This window comes from Mastigoproctus giganteus, chromosome 5 (genome assembly GCF_048544385.1).
Source record: "Mastigoproctus giganteus isolate SK-2022 chromosome 5, ASM4854438v1, whole genome shotgun sequence".
NCBI classification, from domain to species: Eukaryota; Metazoa; Arthropoda; class Arachnida; order Uropygi; family Thelyphonidae; genus Mastigoproctus; species Mastigoproctus giganteus.
Window position 1 is genome coordinate 141,574,435 of NC_143579.1, and position 20,538 is coordinate 141,594,972.

The 20,538-nt window shown below is 38.3% G+C and overlaps 1 protein-coding gene across 1 annotated transcript in view; it reads right to left on the reverse strand.

The window, feature by feature from the left end:
* Nucleotides 1-20,538, reverse strand: part of LOC150085739 (kinesin-like protein KIF20A) — a 1,052,004-nt gene that overhangs the window by 267,928 nt on the left and 763,538 nt on the right. The window contains exon 18 of the mRNA XM_090374670.1: nucleotides 17,714-17,914. Coding sequence (XP_090230796.1) covers nucleotides 17,714-17,914 — 201 coding nt within the window. The remainder of the gene's footprint in view (nucleotides 1-17,713; nucleotides 17,915-20,538) is intronic.

Here is a 20,538-nt window from a genome sequence, read left to right on the forward strand (position 1 = left end):
ACATGAGACAAAAAAAATCAGAGAATAGGAGAGTACTTGGACACATTGAATCAGCACTCAGCAAGAGACCACGCCAATACAAAGAGAGCTCCTAGAGGAAAATAAACAACTGAATATTCAATGAGGACCAAAGAGGCTTCTACAGGAATCTCAGAGAAGACAGGAAAGAAGGGAACAGACCACTTGAAAAGAAGATGATTGAGGAGTTCTGGGGAAACATATGGAGCAGGGAAGTAAGACATAACAGCCGAGCCACCTGGATAGAACTAAAATGCAAGTAAACCAAGTATGTACAAGAACTCTCACAACTGCAAACTCGAGGAATAGATAATGTCCACAATTACTGGTACAAGAAGCTCACTTGCACACACAAACACCTGGCAGAGCAGAGCAGTTCACCCTAATGTAAGGCACCCAGAGACAATCCCGACTCGAGGAATCACACTCACTCAAGGAATCACATATCTGAAGCCTAAAGACGAAGATACAAGAAACACGGTGAAATATAGGCCAATCACTTGCCTCCCAACAATGTACAAGATCCTGACCAGCTGCATAGCCAGGAAGATATCCGACCTCTTGAAGAGCCAGAACATAATGGCCAAACAGCAGAAAGGATGGAAGGAGCAATTAACTATAGAGGCCGCGGATAACACCTCCTGTATAGTCAGAGTTCCACGACCAACAGTAACGCCAGACATCATAACGATACCAGTCACGAGGTGGAACCCCCAATCAGGGAGAAATAATATAAAGAGCAATAATAATAATAATAATAATAATAATAATAAAAGTGCAGCAATGTGCTATACCTGTGCACTGGTTAAGGTGCAACCAACAAATTCTTTGTAAACCTTAACTACATTGGGCAAAGAGCAACCTTCAAGACATGCTGTGTTCAATATAGAAGCACCCGACACACAAGCTCCCACAATCATGGTGGTGCCGAAGCTGCCACAGTGTTTCAAAAAGTACTATACAAGACATTTTACATTCCAAACCTGCATCAGTTCAAGGAGGCGAAGACCAGCTGGTTTTCTATTGGCCTATTGAATAGATATGGCTGAATGGGATACGAGGCACAACTTTGTATTTTGACAGCATTTGAGTCACGAGTAAGCATGAAATTTAAAAAATTTAATGACTTTGTATCCCTATCCTCCCTTTCCAATGTAAATTTGAGTCTAGAATGAATATTATTAAACGAATGTAAAATGTCTTGGATAGTATTACTATCAGTAGTAACTAGAACATCGTCTAGATACCTCCCATAGTATGTGATTCGGGGCTGATTTGATGCCTTTTCATATCACATACTATGGGAGATATCTAGACAATGTTCTGAATGAGAAGCACGAACTGAAGCCGCATGTTGATTAACATGAATATTCAAAGGAAAACGTGTCGAAACCTGGTAAGCCGAGTCGCAATCACCGCAAGAAATGTTGTCCAGGGCATTAATTTGTGCTGCAGACGAGGAAAGGACTGAGTGATTGTTCAGCATAGTGTGTAATTTCCGTATTGGCCCGGCCACAATTTTAAATTCGGTATCTTTAAAGAATCTGTTAAGCTGTTTCTGCCATATTCTAGTTAAGATGTTCTAGTTATTACTGATAGTAGTACTATCAAAGACATTTTACATTCGTTTAATAATATTCATTCTAGAAGGAATGGAAACATTCCAAACCTGCATCAGTTCAAGGAGGCGAAGACAAGCTGGTTTCCTAGTGGCCTATTGAATAGATATGGATGAATGGGATGCGAGGCACAACTTTGTATTTTGACAGCATTTGAGTCCTGAGTAAGCATGAAATTTAGAAAATTTAATGACTTTGTATCCCTATCCTCCCTTTACAATGTAAATTTGAGTCTAAAATGAATATTATTAAACGAATGTAAAATGTCTTGGATAGTACTACTATCAGTAGTAACTAGAACATCGTCTAGATAACTCCCATAATATGTGATTCGGGGCCATTTTGATGCCTTTTCGTATCACATACTATGGGACGTATCTAGACAATGTTCTAGTTATTACTGATAGTAGTACTATCCAAGACATTTTACAATCATTTAATAATATTCATTCTAAACTCAAATTTATATTGGAAAGGGAGGTTATGGATACAAAGTCATTAAATTGTCTAAATTTCACACTTACACGGGAGTCGAATAAAATCAAATTTAACATCTATCGAAAACCTACAAACACCAGTATTCTTCTACATTATAACAGCTATCACCTGTTCACCTACAAAAGATTGACTATCTTTAATAATCAATTTCTAAATGCCTACAATTATTCAACAACAGAATCTGCTTTGGGTTCAGAAATACAAATATTAACCAGCAGATTCTTAAATAGGGGTTATCCCCTTGATACAATAAACTGAATTAGGGTAAAGCTAAGGATAGGATACAAAATACTACACCAACCAACAATAGTAATATCAAAAAATACTTTATTTCTGTCCCATATGTTGAATAGTGGCAGAAACAGCTTAACAGATTCTTTAAAGATAATGAATTTAAAATTGTGGCCAGGCCAATACAGAAATTACACACTATACTGAACAATCGCTGTTCTTTCCTCATTCGCAGCACAAATTAATGACCTGGTATACAACATTTCTTTCAGTGATTGCGACTCGTCTTACCAGGGTTCGACGCATTTTCCTTTGAATATTCGTGTTAACCAACATATGGCCTTGGTTCGTGTTGCAGCAGTGTCAGAATTAGCCTTTCATGCCATTAATGAAAAACATACTTTTTTATTTAACGGGGCCAAAATATTTAATGTCCAACGTAATTATACATGACTGTTAATTGCAGAAACAGTAGAAATTAAATTACACGAAAATTCGGTTAAGGTTCGTCGGCCATATCCCATCGCCGATTCGTGGGCTTTTCAACGCATGTGCGAAGACAAATAATCCCTATTTAAGTTTCATACCCACCCCTATTCGGTAATTTTCATTCCTGTGATCACGACATATGGTCGTAAAGTGTTGTCAGCTTTAGGAAGGAAAATTGTTTTGCAATTTTTTCGATAATTGCGTTAAATTGAGTTTTATTGTGTTAAATTGATTCTTAATTATTTTTAAATTATTTGTTACTCTAATGCAGCGTTTCCCAAACTTTCTGCGCCCACGCCTCCCTTCATCTGTAAAATTTTCACGGCGCCTCCTTTGAAGTAAAACATCCTTAATTATGTAATTTCTAGTTCTTTGACAAAACTAGTTTCTCCTATTGTGTGTGGTTTTTTTACATTTCGCGATTCTGTAAGAAACTTGGTACAACGCTAGCAATGCATTTGATGGAACAGAAACTAACTGTTTGAAGGTTTGCTTTTGTTTATTAAACTCATGTATATATTTTTTTATTTATATATGTTATGTTATGAAAATTACATTTCTGTTAAACTTTTTGCGCCTCCTTTTCCACTAGTTTGTGCCTCCCCAGGGAGGCGCACCCTCCCAGTTTGGAAATCGCTGATCTAATGTAAGTTTTTCGATTTTTTTCGTTTTAATTTCTAGAGAGTATATGGAAGTGTTCTACATACTATATTGATGTAAACTTCTCTTATTATTTTCCAAATTATTTATTTTATATTTTTTACAGATATTATCCATTTCGCTTTTATGTATGAATGTACATTTATGCTTGTTGTTGTTGTAGGGGTTTGATGGTGCACAAGCTGCTTTGGCTACAATGCACCTATTCAGTTATTATATGAATATATGAGAAATTATTAAAGACTAATTTGCTTCAGAAATTTGAAAAATTCAGGAATATTTGCATTGTCACCAATAACATTCTCAAGAGATATTTGTGTCCGAAGGTTAACCAATGATAGCAGGATTGTATTTCTGTCTTGTTTATAGTATGGACATTCAATGAGAATGTGTTTAACAGTCAGATTTACAGAACAATGTGAACAATGGGGTGGATCTCTCCTGTGAGTAAATGAGGGTGAGTTAAATGAGTATGACCTATTCTTGCTCTTGAAAGGACTATTTCTTCTCTTCTTGATGTACCGATACCGGAACAACAAATTTTAGAATCCTGTCCATTGTGTTAGATGTGCACCATGAATGATTTGTGGATAGTCTGATGCTGGAACAGGGACATTTGTTAAATCTAAGGTAGTTGGATTTTTTGCAGCTTTATCAGCCAGTTCATTACCAGAAATTCCGGAATGTGCCAGAATCAGAAGAAGGTGACCATTTGGTGGTGCTCTTCAATCTGCAGTAATAATTTAATTTCATTTAGAACAGGGTGAACTTTATCTGAGGAGTTACCTGAAGCCATAATTGAGCTGAGAGGATCAGTGTAAATAACAAATTTTAATGAAGAGTCAGAAAAGATCTTTTCTAAGGCTAATTTAATTGCATAGTTTACAATCGAAGTTTGCAGACGATACAAAAGTAGGCAGGGTTGTCAAGGACACTACTGATACTATGCTGCTGCAACAGGATCTGGAAAGGTTGAGCAGATGGGCTGAGAGGTGGCAAATGAAGTTTAACATTGACAAATGTAAAGTACCACACATGGGAAACAGCAACCTCAGAGCAACGTATCAACTCGGTGGTACTACACTGACAGTGGTAGAGAATGAAAGGCACCTGGGGGCGGTTGTGCAGGCAGATATGAAGTTTTCTGAGCAGTGCAGACGGGCTGCAAGAGTAGCTCATGGTGTATTGTCAATGATATATAGGAATTTTTCTAGCAGGGATAAGGAGGTGATTATTCCCTTGTATAAGGCAATGGTCAGGCCACACCTAGAGTACTGTATAGGTCTGGAGGCCTCATTTCGAGAAGGATGTAGAGCTGCTGGAACGAGTACAGAAAGGGCAACAAGATTAGTGAATGGAACAAAGGGGTGCTCTTACGAAGAAAGGCTTAAGTTTTGCAAATTACAGTGTCTGGAGACTAGGCACCAGCGAGGTGATCTGATAGAGGTGTATAAAGCCTTGAATGGTTTGAGCATGCTCAATGCTGATGGGATTCTTCCTCTTGCTCAGAATAATCACCTGAGAGGGCATAAATTCAAATTGAGGAAAGACAGATGTAGGATAGACGTGCGGAAATTTGCCTTTAGCCAGCGGGTGGTTGGTTGGTGGAACAGACTTCCATCCCTTGTCGTGGAAGTTGATAGCCTAAATAAGTTTAAGGCTCAGCTGGACAGGTTTTTTTTTTTTTTTTTGGCTGATGCTGCATAAGTTTGCTTTCTTGCATCAAATGCCTCTACTAATGCTAATGCTAATGCATATAATTCTGCTGAGAAGATACTGAATCAAGTGGAAGGGTTGCTGAAAAAGTGGTATTTGGAAACACTGCAACTGCTTCAAAGTTTGAATTGGATTTAGATCCATCCGTATAAATTGGGGAAAAATCAATATATCTATGAGTGTGAACTGCATGAAGTTGTCTGGTATTTGATGCTTGCAGAATATTCTTTCCCCATTGGTAGAGGTAAGTGTCACAAGTCAGTAGAATGGCAGAACTCCATGGCGGTTCAGCAAAATTTACTACCTGTTATACAGAACGAATGGAAACATTCCAAACCTGCATCAGTTCAAGGAGGCGAAGACCAGTTGGTTTTACTATGCTATGTTTATTTCTGTACAGGTTTTCTAGTGGCATATTGAATAGATATGGCTGAATGGGATGCGAGGCACAACTTTGTATTTTGACAGCATACTTCAGTAACAATGTTTTCCTACGTAATGTTAGTGACACCTCATGAGCGTCAATGTAGAGGCTATGAGTTGGTGATGTTCTGAATGCACCAAGTGCAATCCTCAAGGCACGGTGTTGAATTGGATCAAGCCAGCACAGTGCGCTTGCTCTGGCAGAACAATAGACAGGAGCACCATAATCGAGACGAGATCTGATTAATGTCCTGAATAATTAAAGCAGAGAGGTGCGATCTGCACCACATGTTAGGGAGGATAAAGTTTTAAGTATATTTAAATTTTTATACTGGAAGTATGTACATTTTTAATATGGTCTAAGAAATTTAATTTGTTGTCAAGGATTAATCCTATAAAAGTGATGATGTTAGTAGCGACTGAGAATGGAAATTTGAAGTTCAGGATCGGGATGAAGTTTTCGTTGTCTACAAAAATGGATTGCAACTGTTTTCTGCTGAAAGATTCGATAGTCATTGAGGCTGGCCCATTGTTGTATTTTATTTAGTGTTATCTGAAGCTGTCTTTCAATAGATCTCATGTTTTGGGAATGGCAGGAGATGGAAAGGTCATCTGCATAAAGGTAAGTCTCAATTGTGTTTGAAAGCTGTTTAGTGATGGAATCGATTCTAAGAGCAAAAAGAGTGGCACTCAGTACTGATCCCTGAGGAACACCTTCTTCCTGAATGAAAGTTGTAGAGAGGGCATTCTGGTATCTTACTTGAAATGATATAGTGTGTAGAAAGTTCTGAACAAATATGGGAAGGTTACCCCCATAGACCGAGAGTGTAAAGATCACTAAGTATGCCATGCCACCATGTGGTGTCAAATGCCTTCTCTATGTCTATTGAAACCAATACTAGATGTCCATGCTTAACGAAGGCATTTCGAATGAAAAATTCAGCCTTCACCATGAGATCCAAGTATGACCTGTTTTTCCGAAAGCCGCGTTGACTCTGGCTCATTAGATGTTCTGACTCAATGATCCAGACGAGTCTACTGTGGACAACGTTTTCAAGGATTTTGCTGAGGCAGCTTGAGAGAGATATTGGTCTATAGCTATGGGGGTTGGATGGATATTTTCCAGGCTTTAGGAACGCCAAAACAATAGAATGATGCAAAGAAGTTGGATAAACATTTTCTAAAAAAATGCAGTTCTAAAAGAGCAGGAGGCGCAAAGCTTTGTCATCAAGATGTTGCAGCATTACATTATAGATCCCATCTGGTCCAGCGGCACCATTATGAGCTGTTTTAATTGCATGCAAAAGTTCGGAATATTGTAGAGGTTTGTTATATGGTAGAATGTGGGCAGTTTGGAAGTTAATAGAATGCTGTTCAATAATGTTTTTAATTTGCTGGGAAGATGTAGTATAAGCTGATGTTGCTGATATTTCGGCAAAGGTATTTCCCAAAGCATTTGCTATATCCAAGGGACTTGATAGATCTCGCCCATTCCAGGAGAGGATTGGAGATGGTTATGGTTGGAAACTTACCAGATAGCAGTCTAATTTTTTTCCAAATTATTTTGCTGTCAGTGTTTCTGTTGATGCTGGACACAAAGCAGGTCCAAGATTCTTTATTGGCTTGCCTTTGTATGAAACGTGCTTTTGCCCTTAATTTTTTATAATTTATCAGATTGGTTGTGGTTGGATATTGCTGAAACAAATTCCAGGCTTTATTTTTTGCTTTTTATGCTATTGTGCATTCCTCATTCCACCAATAATTATAACATTTTCGGCAGGGGATTTGATGGTGGCATTGTGTCTTTGGACACATATAGGAGATGCGACGTGACGTGACCTGTCACATCATCAATAGACTGGAGACGGATTTTTTCCTCATCAAACAATATTGATGACTGGAATTTTGCCCAGTTTGCTCGGACAAATTTCCATTTCCTGCATGGTCGAGATATAGGAGTCTTGCTATTAATATGTTGCATACAATTGGGAAGTGATCACTGCCCATAGGATCATTAACAACAGTGGCCCCATACTCTATGGTCGGAGTACTGGAGAACAAATGGAGAGATATATTATTGAGGTTTGCCCAGTTGGGAGCTGAATGTGAGTGTGTGCCTGCCAGTATTGAGTAAGACGAGATTTAGTGCCTGTAAAAAGCTTTCAATGAGTCGACCCCGTCTATCTAATTTAGATGAGCCCCATAAGGGGTTGTGCCCATCGAAGTCCCCTAATATGCAGGGAGATGGAGGTATCTGTATAAAGAAGTTTTCGAGATCTTTTAAGCAGTAAGTATGGTTTGGTTGTAAGTAGATTGAAATCAGTGTTATTGCAATATGGAGAGTTATACGAGCAGCAACAGCTTCTATTTCGGTTTGAAGTGGAATATGTTTAGTTGGGATTTTTGAATTTATTAGGATTTCCGCACCACCATGGGTGGCATGAGCTGTATTACAATCTCTTCAATAAAGGCAATAGTTCTTTATCAAAGGAGAAATTTGCAAGGTTAGGTAAGTTTCCTGAAGACAAAGAGTAACTGGAGAATATCGGTTAATTAGATCATGGATGCCATCTGTGTTGCAACGAAAACCTCTGCACTTCCATTGCAAAACACAAGGCATTATTTGTGTTTAATTGATGGAGCTGTATCTGACTGCTTTTTGAAGGTGACTGGCTTATTACATTCCAGTTTTTTTAAAATCTTTTTTCGAGAAAACTGGCCGGCCAATGTCCATTTCTTCTCCAGCATAGATTTCTAAAACAGGATCTTCCTGTATTTATATGCCATCTGTGTCCTGGATATTTTTAATTGCAATTGAGTTTGTAATATGGGTGAGCTAGCACTCTTTGAAGGAAGAGATGCCGCTGGTATTGGTATTGGCTTATGTATACTTGGTTGTTGTTCAGAGAGGATATTTCTAGCCCAATCAGAAATTGATTTATTAGTGGGAACTGTGACATTGGTTTGAGTGGAGACTGTTTGATACTTTTTTTACGGCATTGGCATGGGTTACATTTTTGTTTATAGGAGGTACAACTAGTTTTCTCGCTTCTTGGTCACTTACTTCGTTCTCAACCTTGTATTTTACTATTGTTTTCTCAGTTTTCCATTTTTCACATGCAATTTTCACCTTTGCAATTTGGGCAGGTGATTTTTGTAGTCATACAGTCTCTTTGTATGTGATCTGAGGACCCACAGTTAGGGCAAACAGGAACCACTCTGCATACAGTTTGTGAGTGGCCATACTTTTGGCATTTGTAGCATCGTAAAGGATTGGGAATGTGGGAGCAAATGCGGCAAAGTAAATAACTTGCTTTTACAGAGGAGGGCAAGTTGGGTGTATTGAAGGTGCGAATAATATTTCTGGTTGATATAAGTTGATTATATTTTTTAGTCATTATATGTTTTGCTTGAATTACATTTTGTCCCTGCAGTTCTCGGGTTATTTCCTCATCTGTGACATGTAAAATGTCCCAACTGGATATGACACCCTTAGATGAATTTAGGATTGCACGAGGAGATATTTTTACTGGAATGCCAGCAAAGTTTGTAAGCTGTAAAAGCTTCTCCGAATGCCTGTGGTTCGTAGTTTCTACTAATAAGTCTCCTGATTGGAGTCTTTTAACAGTCTTAGGAGATTCAGCAATACCTTCCAGGGGGACAGTTTGCTCATAGGCTGACCAGTGAGCGAGTGGAAATTTAAAAATGATGGGCAGGGTTGCTCCTTCTGTTAGTCTTCTGTCTCTTTGGATTGTCATTACCTAGGTCATGATTGGTGTCATAGTCAATGTAAGTTTCAGGTCCTGAGCTCGTAGGCTCTAAGGGTGGATAAGAATTTTTATCCATGATGGCTCCTTTTGGCCCTGGGGGTTTGTCTTTACCACTCGAGGTTACCGGCCCTGTCACAGGTAGGCAGGAGCAGTGCCACGAGGTGACCAAGCTTAGTTGTGTTAGTGAGAGATATGAAAAAGAAACAGAAAGGTGTCTTTCCTTTCTGGGCCTTTGCCTACTTCCTGTAGCGTCAAAGAGCTACTCAAGTAGAAAATGAGGAAAACTGTAATCAGAACAAAAAAAAAAAAAAACACATTATAATCACTTGGCCACAGAATGCTTGGCACCTGGGCCTTTATGCTTGTATTTGAATATATGGATTCAAAGTCTTTATATTATATTAATAATGTTATTGATTTTTATATTTCAAAACTATTTCTGTATGTAAGGTAATTTGATATTTTTGGAAAAATAATTACTAAATAAAAATCATAATAAAAAACAGTGCATGTACTTTTGTACACACAAAATGTTTTATGTGAAAACAACTTTCACGAAAATCAGAAACATTTTAAAATTGGACTGAAGTCATGAAAGAATGTTTTATGTTCACACCCGCTACGTACTCCACTGAATCAACATTAGTGACTGAGTCAGCCATTAGTGTCATTTAGAAAGAAGTGAGCATGGGCATAAAGCTCACATCTGCTACTTAATTCTGAAATGATGTAAATGTTCATTCGATTTGCATCGTCAATCGGTTTTACTTTAGTCCGAAATAATGAGGTAATGTTTTATGTGCACGTCCACTACTTACTCTACCAAATCAATGTTAGTGACTGCATTTGTGTCATTTAGGAAATAACGTAATTTGTGTGATTTTCTTTTCACATTTTCGCCAATGGGCTGAGCACTGACTGTCAGATCGAAATTTAGTAGGTTCCAACAAAGATGTTCTCACATCAAAAATCAATGTTACTTCATTAGTATCGTTCAGGAAGTGATGTGATTAGCGTCATTTCTGCATTGCATTTTCATCACAAACTGGTTTTACTTCAGTCCAAAATTTAGGAGGGGCCACAAATGATCTTTTTTGACATCAAAAACCTTTAAATCATATATATTTCTATTATTACAACTTTCACACTTCCTCTACATACATTAAGCTTTTCAACTGGGTTCATAATTATGGTAAGATCCGGTGTTATGTCAAGTGCCAAAGTAGCTGTTTTCTGGATGAAAAACCCCCCATTTCTGGAGAGGAAAACCATGCACGCCTCCCACGGTACCAACTAACTCTGCCACTTTGTGGGAAGAAAAAAAGAAAAGAAAAGAGAGAAAAAAAAAAAAAAAAAACGTGAGTGTGTGTACCTTGTATGCATGAAAGATGTTTCACACGAAAACATCGTTGAATGAAAATCATAAACATTTTAAAATCGGACATAAGTTATGAATGATGTAAGGTTTTATGCTCATGGCCATTACTTTTTTTTTTTTTTATGTGAACCCCAAACACGAGAGGTATTAGAACCTATAGTACTTAGTACCGTGCTTGGGTTGAAGGTTGAGAAGACGAAAGAAGATATTTGCTGACATCGGACTTGAACTTCTGTAGATTGTAATTTTCAGGAAATACATATGAAGGAAGGTTGTTCCAGAAAATGGCAGATGAATGAATAAATGAGGAAGATGAAAAGTTGGTTCTGTGGGTTTGAAGTTGGACAGTAAATGGATGTTGGCTGGTGGCAGCACATGTTCGGACTGTTTAGAAAGAGAGAGAGAGAGAGGGAATTATAGAAGCCAATTCAGAAGAACAGTGCCCATGGAAGTATCTGTAGAAGAGGCATGCAGCAGAAACAGTGCGTCTATGCGAAAGCGAGTGGAGAAACTCTGTTAGAGATGAATCATTAATTAACCTAACTGCCCTCTTCTGAATGGAATCAAGAAGCCTGAGAGAGGTTTTGGGGGCACCACCCCAGATGTGGGAACAATATTCCATGGCAGGGCGGATTTGCGATTTATACAGAGTGAGCAGCTGTTTGGAAGAAAAATAACGCCGAGAGAGAAAGAGAAAACCAAGTTTTTTAGATGCAGAGGAAGCAATATTTGTAATATGCTTGTGTCAAGAGAGATTAGAAGTCATCTACATGTGGTAATCCCCAAAGGAGATATATCATTTTGCCTAGAAATCGGAGTGTCACTAAACATAAGCATAGGAGCAGAAGAATTCTTTTTGCGAGATATAAGACAAGACTGAGTTTTAGAAGGGTTGAAATCAACTAAGTTGCCTTTGCCCCACTGGTGAATTACCTGAAGATCGGCATTTAAGGAATTGGTAGCAGATTTTCGAGAAGTTGATCGAGCAGAACAAGGTTTCTCAAAATAGAAAGTGGAATGTAATGTGTTATCATCGGCAAAACTATGGATAGGATTTCCAGTCAATGGAAGAAGGTCATTGATATACAAGAGGAAAAGAGTGGGGGAAAGAACTGAACCTTGGGGTCACCGGCATTAGTGGAGAAGTTAGAAGACAGAGAGCCATCAACCATCACCCTCAGTGAGCAATCAGTGAGATAACTGGATAACCAATTACTAAAAACAGTTGGCAAACCATAAGATGGAAGCTTGTTCAGAAGACCTTTATGCCAAACACGATCAAAAGCCTTTGAGATGTCAAGAGCAACTACTTGTGTTTCACCGAACCTTTCCATTGAATTAGTCCATAAATGGGTAACATAAGCCAGAATATCACCAGTGGATCGACACTGACGGAATCCATACTGGCAATCGTTGATCAGACGGAAGGTTTCTAGGTAGTTTAAGAGTTGGCGGTTAATTGATTTCTCCATTACTTTAGAAAGAGCAGAAGTAATTGCAATGGGACGATAATTGGATGGGAGGGATTTGTCACCCTTTTTAGGAACTGGCTGGATATGAGCAAATTTCCAAGCAGAAGGAAAAACACCTTTGGAATAAGAAAGTGAAAAAAGGCGGCAAAGAATAGGAGTAAGTTCAGGAGCACAGGTTTTGAGAACAAGTGGAGAAATACCATCAGGACCTGGAGCTTTCTTAGCATCAAGATTCATCAAAATCCTTCTAATATCCTTTTGACGGAAGATCACAGGAGGCATTGAATGGAGCGTGTTGGGAATGGTGGGAGGTGTTTTACCAAGATCATTAATACTTGAGCTGGAAGAAAAATGGGATGCTAGCAGGTCAAGCTTTATCCTTGCTGAAGTGACAACAGAACCATCTGGTTTGGACAGAGGTGGGCAAAAGTTGCAGCCAATAGCTTTGGCAAGAGACCAGAATGCTCGGCTACCATTAGGGCAAGAAGCAAGTTTTCTACTCTTTGCCTGTTCACACTCTAGTTTGGACTGATTAATAACTGCTTTACAATTGTTGCGAGCTTTGGTGTAGGCAGAAAATGAATCTGAAGAATTAGAAACAAGCCAATTACGATATGCAACGTTCTTCTCTTGGACAGCCTTAGCACATTTATTGGAAAACCAAGGTTTAGATAAAGGGCGAGACTTTAAAGTGGAGTGTGGGATAAAAGATTCCATGCCTTCAAGAATAATTTCACTGACACGATCTGAGCAAACGTTGACATCAGAAGTTTTGAAACAGTAATCCGACCAAGAACAAGAATAAAAGAAGTCTCGCAGGTCAACCCATTTTGCATTCTTGTAATGCCAAACAACACGAGGTTGGGAATAGCCATGAGATAAAGGTTCCATTGGAGAAGAGACAATCACCAAGTTGTGATCTGAAGTGCCTAAAGGACCTCTCACTTCGACCGTGTACTTAGAAGGGTTGTTTGTGAGAAAAAGATCAAGTGTATTGGCTGTATGATTAGGATTGTCCGGTATTCTTGTAGGTAAATGAACAATCTGTGCTAGGTCATTAGTAATTGCAAAAGCCTCAGCATCTCGACCTGCTGGGTCCGTGTGACTAGAAAATGGAAGCCAGCTGGAGTTGAACATTAAAATCACCAAGGAAAATTATCTCACTGTTAGGAAATTTGGATTGGAGAAAATCAAGTTGCAAAGAGAGGAAGTTAAAGAGCTCCAAGTGATTAGTGGAGTTGGGAGAATGGTAGAGACAACAGATGAATTTTACACAATGAGGTAGAGAGATTTTAAGCCAGAGAAGATCAAAGAGAGGAGATTCAAAAATTGCCAAGTCTCTGACAGGGAATATCAGAACGGACATATGCACAAGTACCACCTTTGAGGCAAAAGGAATCATACAGCGAATAATTTGGGCATCTGAGATGAGCAGTAGTTGAATCAACTAATAACTGAGATTCTGTCAGAAAAAGTACATGGGGTTTGGCAGACTGCAAGTGGAAATGAACATTGTTGAGATTAGAATTGAGACCACGTATATTTGTGAAATGAATTAGTAAGTCCTTGGGAGGTTTAGATCTTTTGGCAGATAAGCTTGCTCTATTAGTTTGACAATTCATTGTGTATTCAATAGTAAGAAAAAGTGGTGGGACATGCTGTATGAAGTAATGAAATTTTTGGATATGGCATACATGTGGTAAGAATATACCCAGATCCTTGACATAACGTGGCCTCGACAATGCTCCCCGCATACACACTACTCGGACTCCCTCCAGTCACTATCTGGCAGAGTAGAGGTAGCAAGATTATACACTAGCTGGATCGGAAGCCTCCCAGAGAGTTACCAATAGGTTCGGTCCGGTGTACTAACTAGCGGCCGGCCTGCGAACATCGTTTTAGAGCTGCACCCTCGAAATGTAAGGAATATTGGATCTCGCTACGACATTCATCATAACCTCCGAAGTCATCAATCATACTGCATGATGGAAGAGATAGGGAAGGGTTGACCGGAACTTAGCTCTAGAGACTAAACATGGGTTCCGCCACTTCAAGCCTCCAACCAGCAAAATGGTGGTATTTCACCGGTTGATGAGAGTCATCTACCACCTAGTACTGCCTGGTAACATAGAGGGGCGGTGGTCCTCCATGTGGTGTGGGCGCCACACCTTGACCACTGCTTACGTTGGTTCACACCTAGGTGGTCACCCACCATGTACTTGTGAATGGAGGTTATACCCAGGATTACTAACAGTCCCACCATCGTGAAGGTGCAAGCAGAGGATTTGGTTGTCACAGACCGTCCGGACTTCGCCGAAATTGGGTGCACTTGACTTGAGTGTCACCCGAATATCAGTTCCATCAGCGTTTTAGACTCCCAGGTAGCAAGTACAGCTTGTCTGGCATATCTGAGAGAATGTCTGTGATAACCTGAAGGACCGTTACTCTAACAAGGACTTACCCTAACAAATCAACATTAGTGATTGATGAGTTAGCATCATTTCTGCATTACATTTTCATGACAAACTGGTTTTACTTCAGTCTAAAATTTAGTAGGTGCCACCAAATGTTTTCACTTAAAAATTACTTTTCTTACAATCAAAATCTGAAATGTTTAGACAATGATAAGGTGAGGCGTAAGGTGATCAAGTGCTTTTACCAGTTGCCTTTCAATGAAAATCATAATGAAGGAAACGTAGGAGGCATTGCTTACCGCTTTATCACACAACTTGTGGAAGTTGTTCTGTGATAGTTTAGTTTTATGATAAACAACCTAAAACTTGAGGTACTTGGGGCTGTCACAGACATGCCAAAGTAGACCAAAAATCTAAAACACTGATGGAACTAATATTCCGGTGATATCAAGTGCACTTAATTTCGACAAAGACCGGTTGGTCTGTGGCAGCCATATACTCTGCTTGAAACTTATCAATGGTGGTCCTGTAGTAACCCCTGCATATAACCCCAACATGCAAGCCCTGAAATACAGCACCTAGTGTACTGGAGGTAACCATCCAGGTGCAAACCAAAGAAAACATGGGTTGAGGTGTGACACCCAACCCACACCACACGGAGGAATGCAAACCTGAGTTATCAACCGGAGTAATACCACAACTCTGCTTATTGGAGGCTTGAAGTGATGGAACCCATGTTTAGTCATCAGAGCAAAGCTCCAGCAAACTCCCCTCCTCCATCTCTTCAGTCATACAGTATGATTGATGTCTTTCTTTTGAGATTATGTTGGACATCATGATGAGATCTAATCTACCTTACATTTCGAGAGTACAGCTCTACAGTGGTATTTGCAGGCCAGCCGCTAGATAGTCCACCAGACAGAAACTATTGGTAACTTTCTAGGAGTCTTCAGGATCAGCAAGTGTATAACCTTACAGCCTCAAACTCTACCAGATAGTGATGAGGAGTCTGAGTAGTGTGTATGCGGTTAGCATGGTCAAGGCCATGTTATGTCAAGGAGCTGGGTATATTCTTGCCATATATATGCAATACCCAAAAATTTCATTACTTCATAAAGCATGTCCTCCCACCTTTTCCTACTATTGAATATATCATTAATAGTCTAACATATAGAACAAACTTATGAGAAGATCTAAGCTCCCAAAACTTAACCCTGGGGGGGGGGCTCACATCTGGTGAGTATGGGCTTGGCAAACCCACGGTCCTGAGCTGGATATCATCATTCTTCTTTTTCTTGGTGATTCCTTTCATTCTCTCTCTCTCTCTCTCTCTCTCTCTCTCTCTCTCTCTCTCTCTCTCTCAGGGGAATTTTTTTTTTTTGGCTGGTGCAGCATAAGCCTCAGGCTTCCTTGTACCATATGGCTAATAATAATAACAACAACACTTATTCATTCATTTCATAAATATATGTGGTATTCGTTGCAATCTCAACAATGTCCATTTCCAATTACAGCCTGCCAGATCACTTTTTCTTTTTCTGAAACCAATTGGTTCATTCAACCATTGCTCATCTCACTTGTTTGAATTATTCGCTGTATGAGCTTCAAAGGTGATACTTGTGTATATGTCCACTCTGATATTCCCCGTTACAGACTTAATTTGGAATCTCCTCTTTTCGATTGCCTCTGGCTTAAAATCAATCTCTATCACACTATGTCAAATTCATGCAGACGCTCTCCCAGGATATTTTGATATATATTTTTTGGCTGATGCTACATAAGCTTATACACTTACTTTCTTGCATCATATCCCACGATTACTATTACTAAATACAGGAATTTTGCTAGCAAGGATAAGGAGGTGATGATTTTCTCACTGTATAAGGCAATGGTGAGGCAACATTTTGAGTACAAGTCTGGAGGCCTAATTTTAGGAAGAATATAGAGTGCTGGGACAATGAGAATGGTGAGGGGAACGAAGCCTTCAGTTCTGAAAATTAGTGTCTGGAGACGGCACCTGTGTGGTGATCTGATTGAGTTGTTTAAGGCTTTGAATGGATTCAGCAAGCTTAATGCTGATGGGATTCTTTCTCTCACTCAAACTACACACGAGGGGGCACAAATTCAAATTTAGGAAGGCCAGTTAGAGAATGGATGTGTGTAAGTTTGCCTTTATCCAGCAAGTGGTTGATTGCTGGAATAAACTTCCATCTGTTGTTGTGGAAGTTGATAGCTAAAATAAACTCAAGTAAGAACTATACAAACTATTGGAGGGAATGAGTATGTGAAATGGAAGGTGTATTTTTTTTTTCTTTTTTTGCTGATCCTATATAAGCTTGCTTTCTTGCTTCATTTGCCATTACCTGGTTGGTTGTTCGGCTTGGATTTTATTGGTGCATTAGCAAGTAAGGCTATAAGGCACCAAAACCAGGTCATATATAAAAAAAATTAAGATTTCATTGACCTAATCAGTTAGGTCACAATGTCAAGATATATAACAACAAAGGTATAAAAAGTATAAAAGAGAAATCTATAAAGAAATAACAACAATAAAACGTAAATTTTAAATACAAGTAAAACATTTACTGATTTTAAATAGGTAAAAACAGCAGACATATGGTCATTGTCAGAAAATATCTGGTAAAATGTATAAGGCTCAGCCAAATGAATAAAAGCAGTAAAAGAAAAACCACGTTCAAGTCTTAAATATGGGCACTCGCGTTTGACATTACTAATGCTAATGCCAATAAAGTTCATACGCATCTCGCCACTGTTATATTTAAACATGGTAGTTAGCTATTAAAGACAGGACAATCAAATAGACATCACATTTTTAGAATGGGATGTCCTGACATTTTTAAAATAGCAGGAAGTTGCAATAAACTGAACATTTAATATTTAATCCATAACGTATCTGAATTTTATTAATTCTTATAATTCAGAAAATGTTTCTTTATTAAAATATGCCTTTTAGTAGTCCTGTTTCAAATAAATGATAAAGTAAAATAGTATTATAAGAATTTACCGCTATTTTCATTTAGGCCGATTCTTCTTATAATTTCTAATTCCTTTTTTTTAAACTCCAGTTCAGAAGTACGACTTGTAAGAAGTTGGCACATATGTTCTTTACACTGTGATGCTTTAAATTCAATGTCTTGTAGCAAGGAAATTAATAACATATGAATGTTGTATAACCCCTGCAACTGGTGATTCTCCTTTTGTAATTCTAACAAAACAAAAAAACAAAATAAATAAATAAATAAATAAAAAACATAATAAAAAATACAAAAAAAAATAAATATATATATATATATATATATATATATAAATAAAAAAAAACATAATAAAAAATACAAAAGGAAAAAAATCTATATATATATATATATATATATATAAAGAAATAAATACACAAAATGTTATAATTTGCAGAAATTACATTATTTCCTAGCAAATTTAAAGGTTAAAATTTAAAAAATAATCATGCAGGTTGACTTTTCATAGTTAGCATTAGTTGAGGCATATGACGCAATAAAGGAAGCTTATGCAGCATCAGCCCAAAAAAAAAAAAAAAACTCTTCCCATACATTCACTCCAAATGCCTGTCCAGCTCAGCCTTAAATTTATTTAACCTCTTAACTTCCACAACAACAGATGGAGGTCTGTTCCAGCAATCAACTACCCATTGGCTAAAGGGAAATTTTCACACATCTATTCTACAACTGTCTTTCCTCAATTTGAATCTGTGCCCCCTCAGGTTCTTAATCTGAGCAAGAGGAAGAATCCCATCAGTATTATTATTATTATTAGCCATATGGTGCAAGGAAGCTTGAGGCTTATGTTGCACCAGCAAAAAAAAAAAAAAAAAAAAAAAAAAAAATATTCAGCTTGCTCAACCCATTCAAGGCCTGATACACCCCAATCAGATCATCTCGCATGTAGCTATCCTTCAGGTAGTGCAATTTGTAGAACTTAAACCTTTCTTGGTAAGAGAGGTTTAAGTTCTACAAATTTCTTCCCCTTTCTTTCCTTCAATCTTGTTTCCCATCTTTATACTCGTTCTAGCAACTCTACATCCTTCCTAAAATCAGGCCTTCAGACCTGTACTTCATTTGTTCTGTCCTTCATTTGTCAATATTAAACTGCAGTTGCACTTCTCAGCCCATTTGCCCAAGTTACCTTGATCCAGTTGTAGTATCACACTGTCATTAACAAGCCTGCCAACCTTTGTATTATCTGCAAACTTGGACATTAAATCTGATATTATTATTATTATTAGCTATAGGGTGCAAAGAAGCCTGAGGCTTATGCTGCACCAGCCAAAAATTTCACGAGTTACCCTGAGAGAGAGAATAGTAGAAGGGATTCACAGAGAGAGAGAGAGAGAGAAGAATGATGATATCCAGCTGAGGACCCTGGGTGTGCCAAGCCCATACTAACCAGATGTCATATCTTCATCATTATCATTCATGAATACATAAAACAACAATGGACCCAGCACCAAACCCTGAGGAACTCCATTAATAACATTAGTCCACAAAGAGCAGTGTCCATTGATTACCACTCTCTGTCCTACTCAACCATCCCTTTATCCATTGAAGCAACTTGCCCTTAATGCCATGCTGCTCCAATTTTTACAGCAGTCTTCTATGTGCAACAGTATCAAAAGCTTTCCTGAAATCCAAGTATATGAAATCAAAATTATTTTTTGCATCCAATTTCCCAGTGACCATATAGTATCCAATCAAATTGGTCATACAAGAACAAGAACAACTTTTAACAAACTCATGCTGTGTCTTAATAATTACTGCAGTCTTGTCTAGATGATCCTGTAATGCTTCTTTAACCAGTGATTCCATTATTTTCCCCGGAATACAAGTTGAACTAACAGGTATATAGTTGCTTGTGTCACCTTTGAACCCCCTTTGTGAAATGGGGACACATTTGCACACCTACAGTGCATGGGGACCTCCCTTGAGTCCAAGGAAGCTCTCATAATTATGGTTGAGGGTTTGCTTAATTCCTTTGATGCCTCTTTTAATATAACTGGATAGATCCCACCCACCCCAGGTGCCTTTTTTATGTTTAACTTCAACAATTTCTCCTCCACTTTGCTCTAAGTTTCCCCTCCTTGAATAACCCCCGGCATGTGAATGTAGAAGCTAAATACTCATTTAGTTACTTGTGCAGGATCATCAATAGTCAAACCACCTATGTTTTAAGTGGACTAATCTGATTCATCCATTTCCTTCTGGAGTTTACATAAATAAAGAACTCTTTGCTGTTTTTTGTTGCATCCATTGCCAAAGATTTCTTGTAATCTGCCTTCACCTGCCTAACCTCCTTTGTGATTTGATTACAGACTATCTTATATCTGCCATAGTCTTCTGTGTTGTCTGATAATTTATATACACAACATGCATTTTTATTCTCTGTCACAAGCCTCATTAATTCATCCAACATCCATCTAAGGCCTAAACCTTGAACAGCATTTCTTAGTTCGTGAAAAGCCTACTAAGCCCCAAGATTAAGTTCCTGAAGGCTTCCCATCTAGAATTCACTGTTGGCAACATCATCAGTTAATCCCACTGTAGTCACCTTTACGAAAGCAAAAGCCCTTCCCTTTACCCTTGATGGTAGTTACATGTTTAAGTAAATTCCACATCAGTACAATATGATCACTGTCACCAAGTGATTCCTTTATATGCAAATTCTTAATGTATGAATAATCACTGCTGATAATCAGATTAAGAGTATTACTCCCTCTGGTTGCCTCTGAAATGCATTGCTTTAGAAAAGAGTTATCCAATAAATCCACAAAACTCTTGCTAGTGTGCAAGTGAACAACCCTCA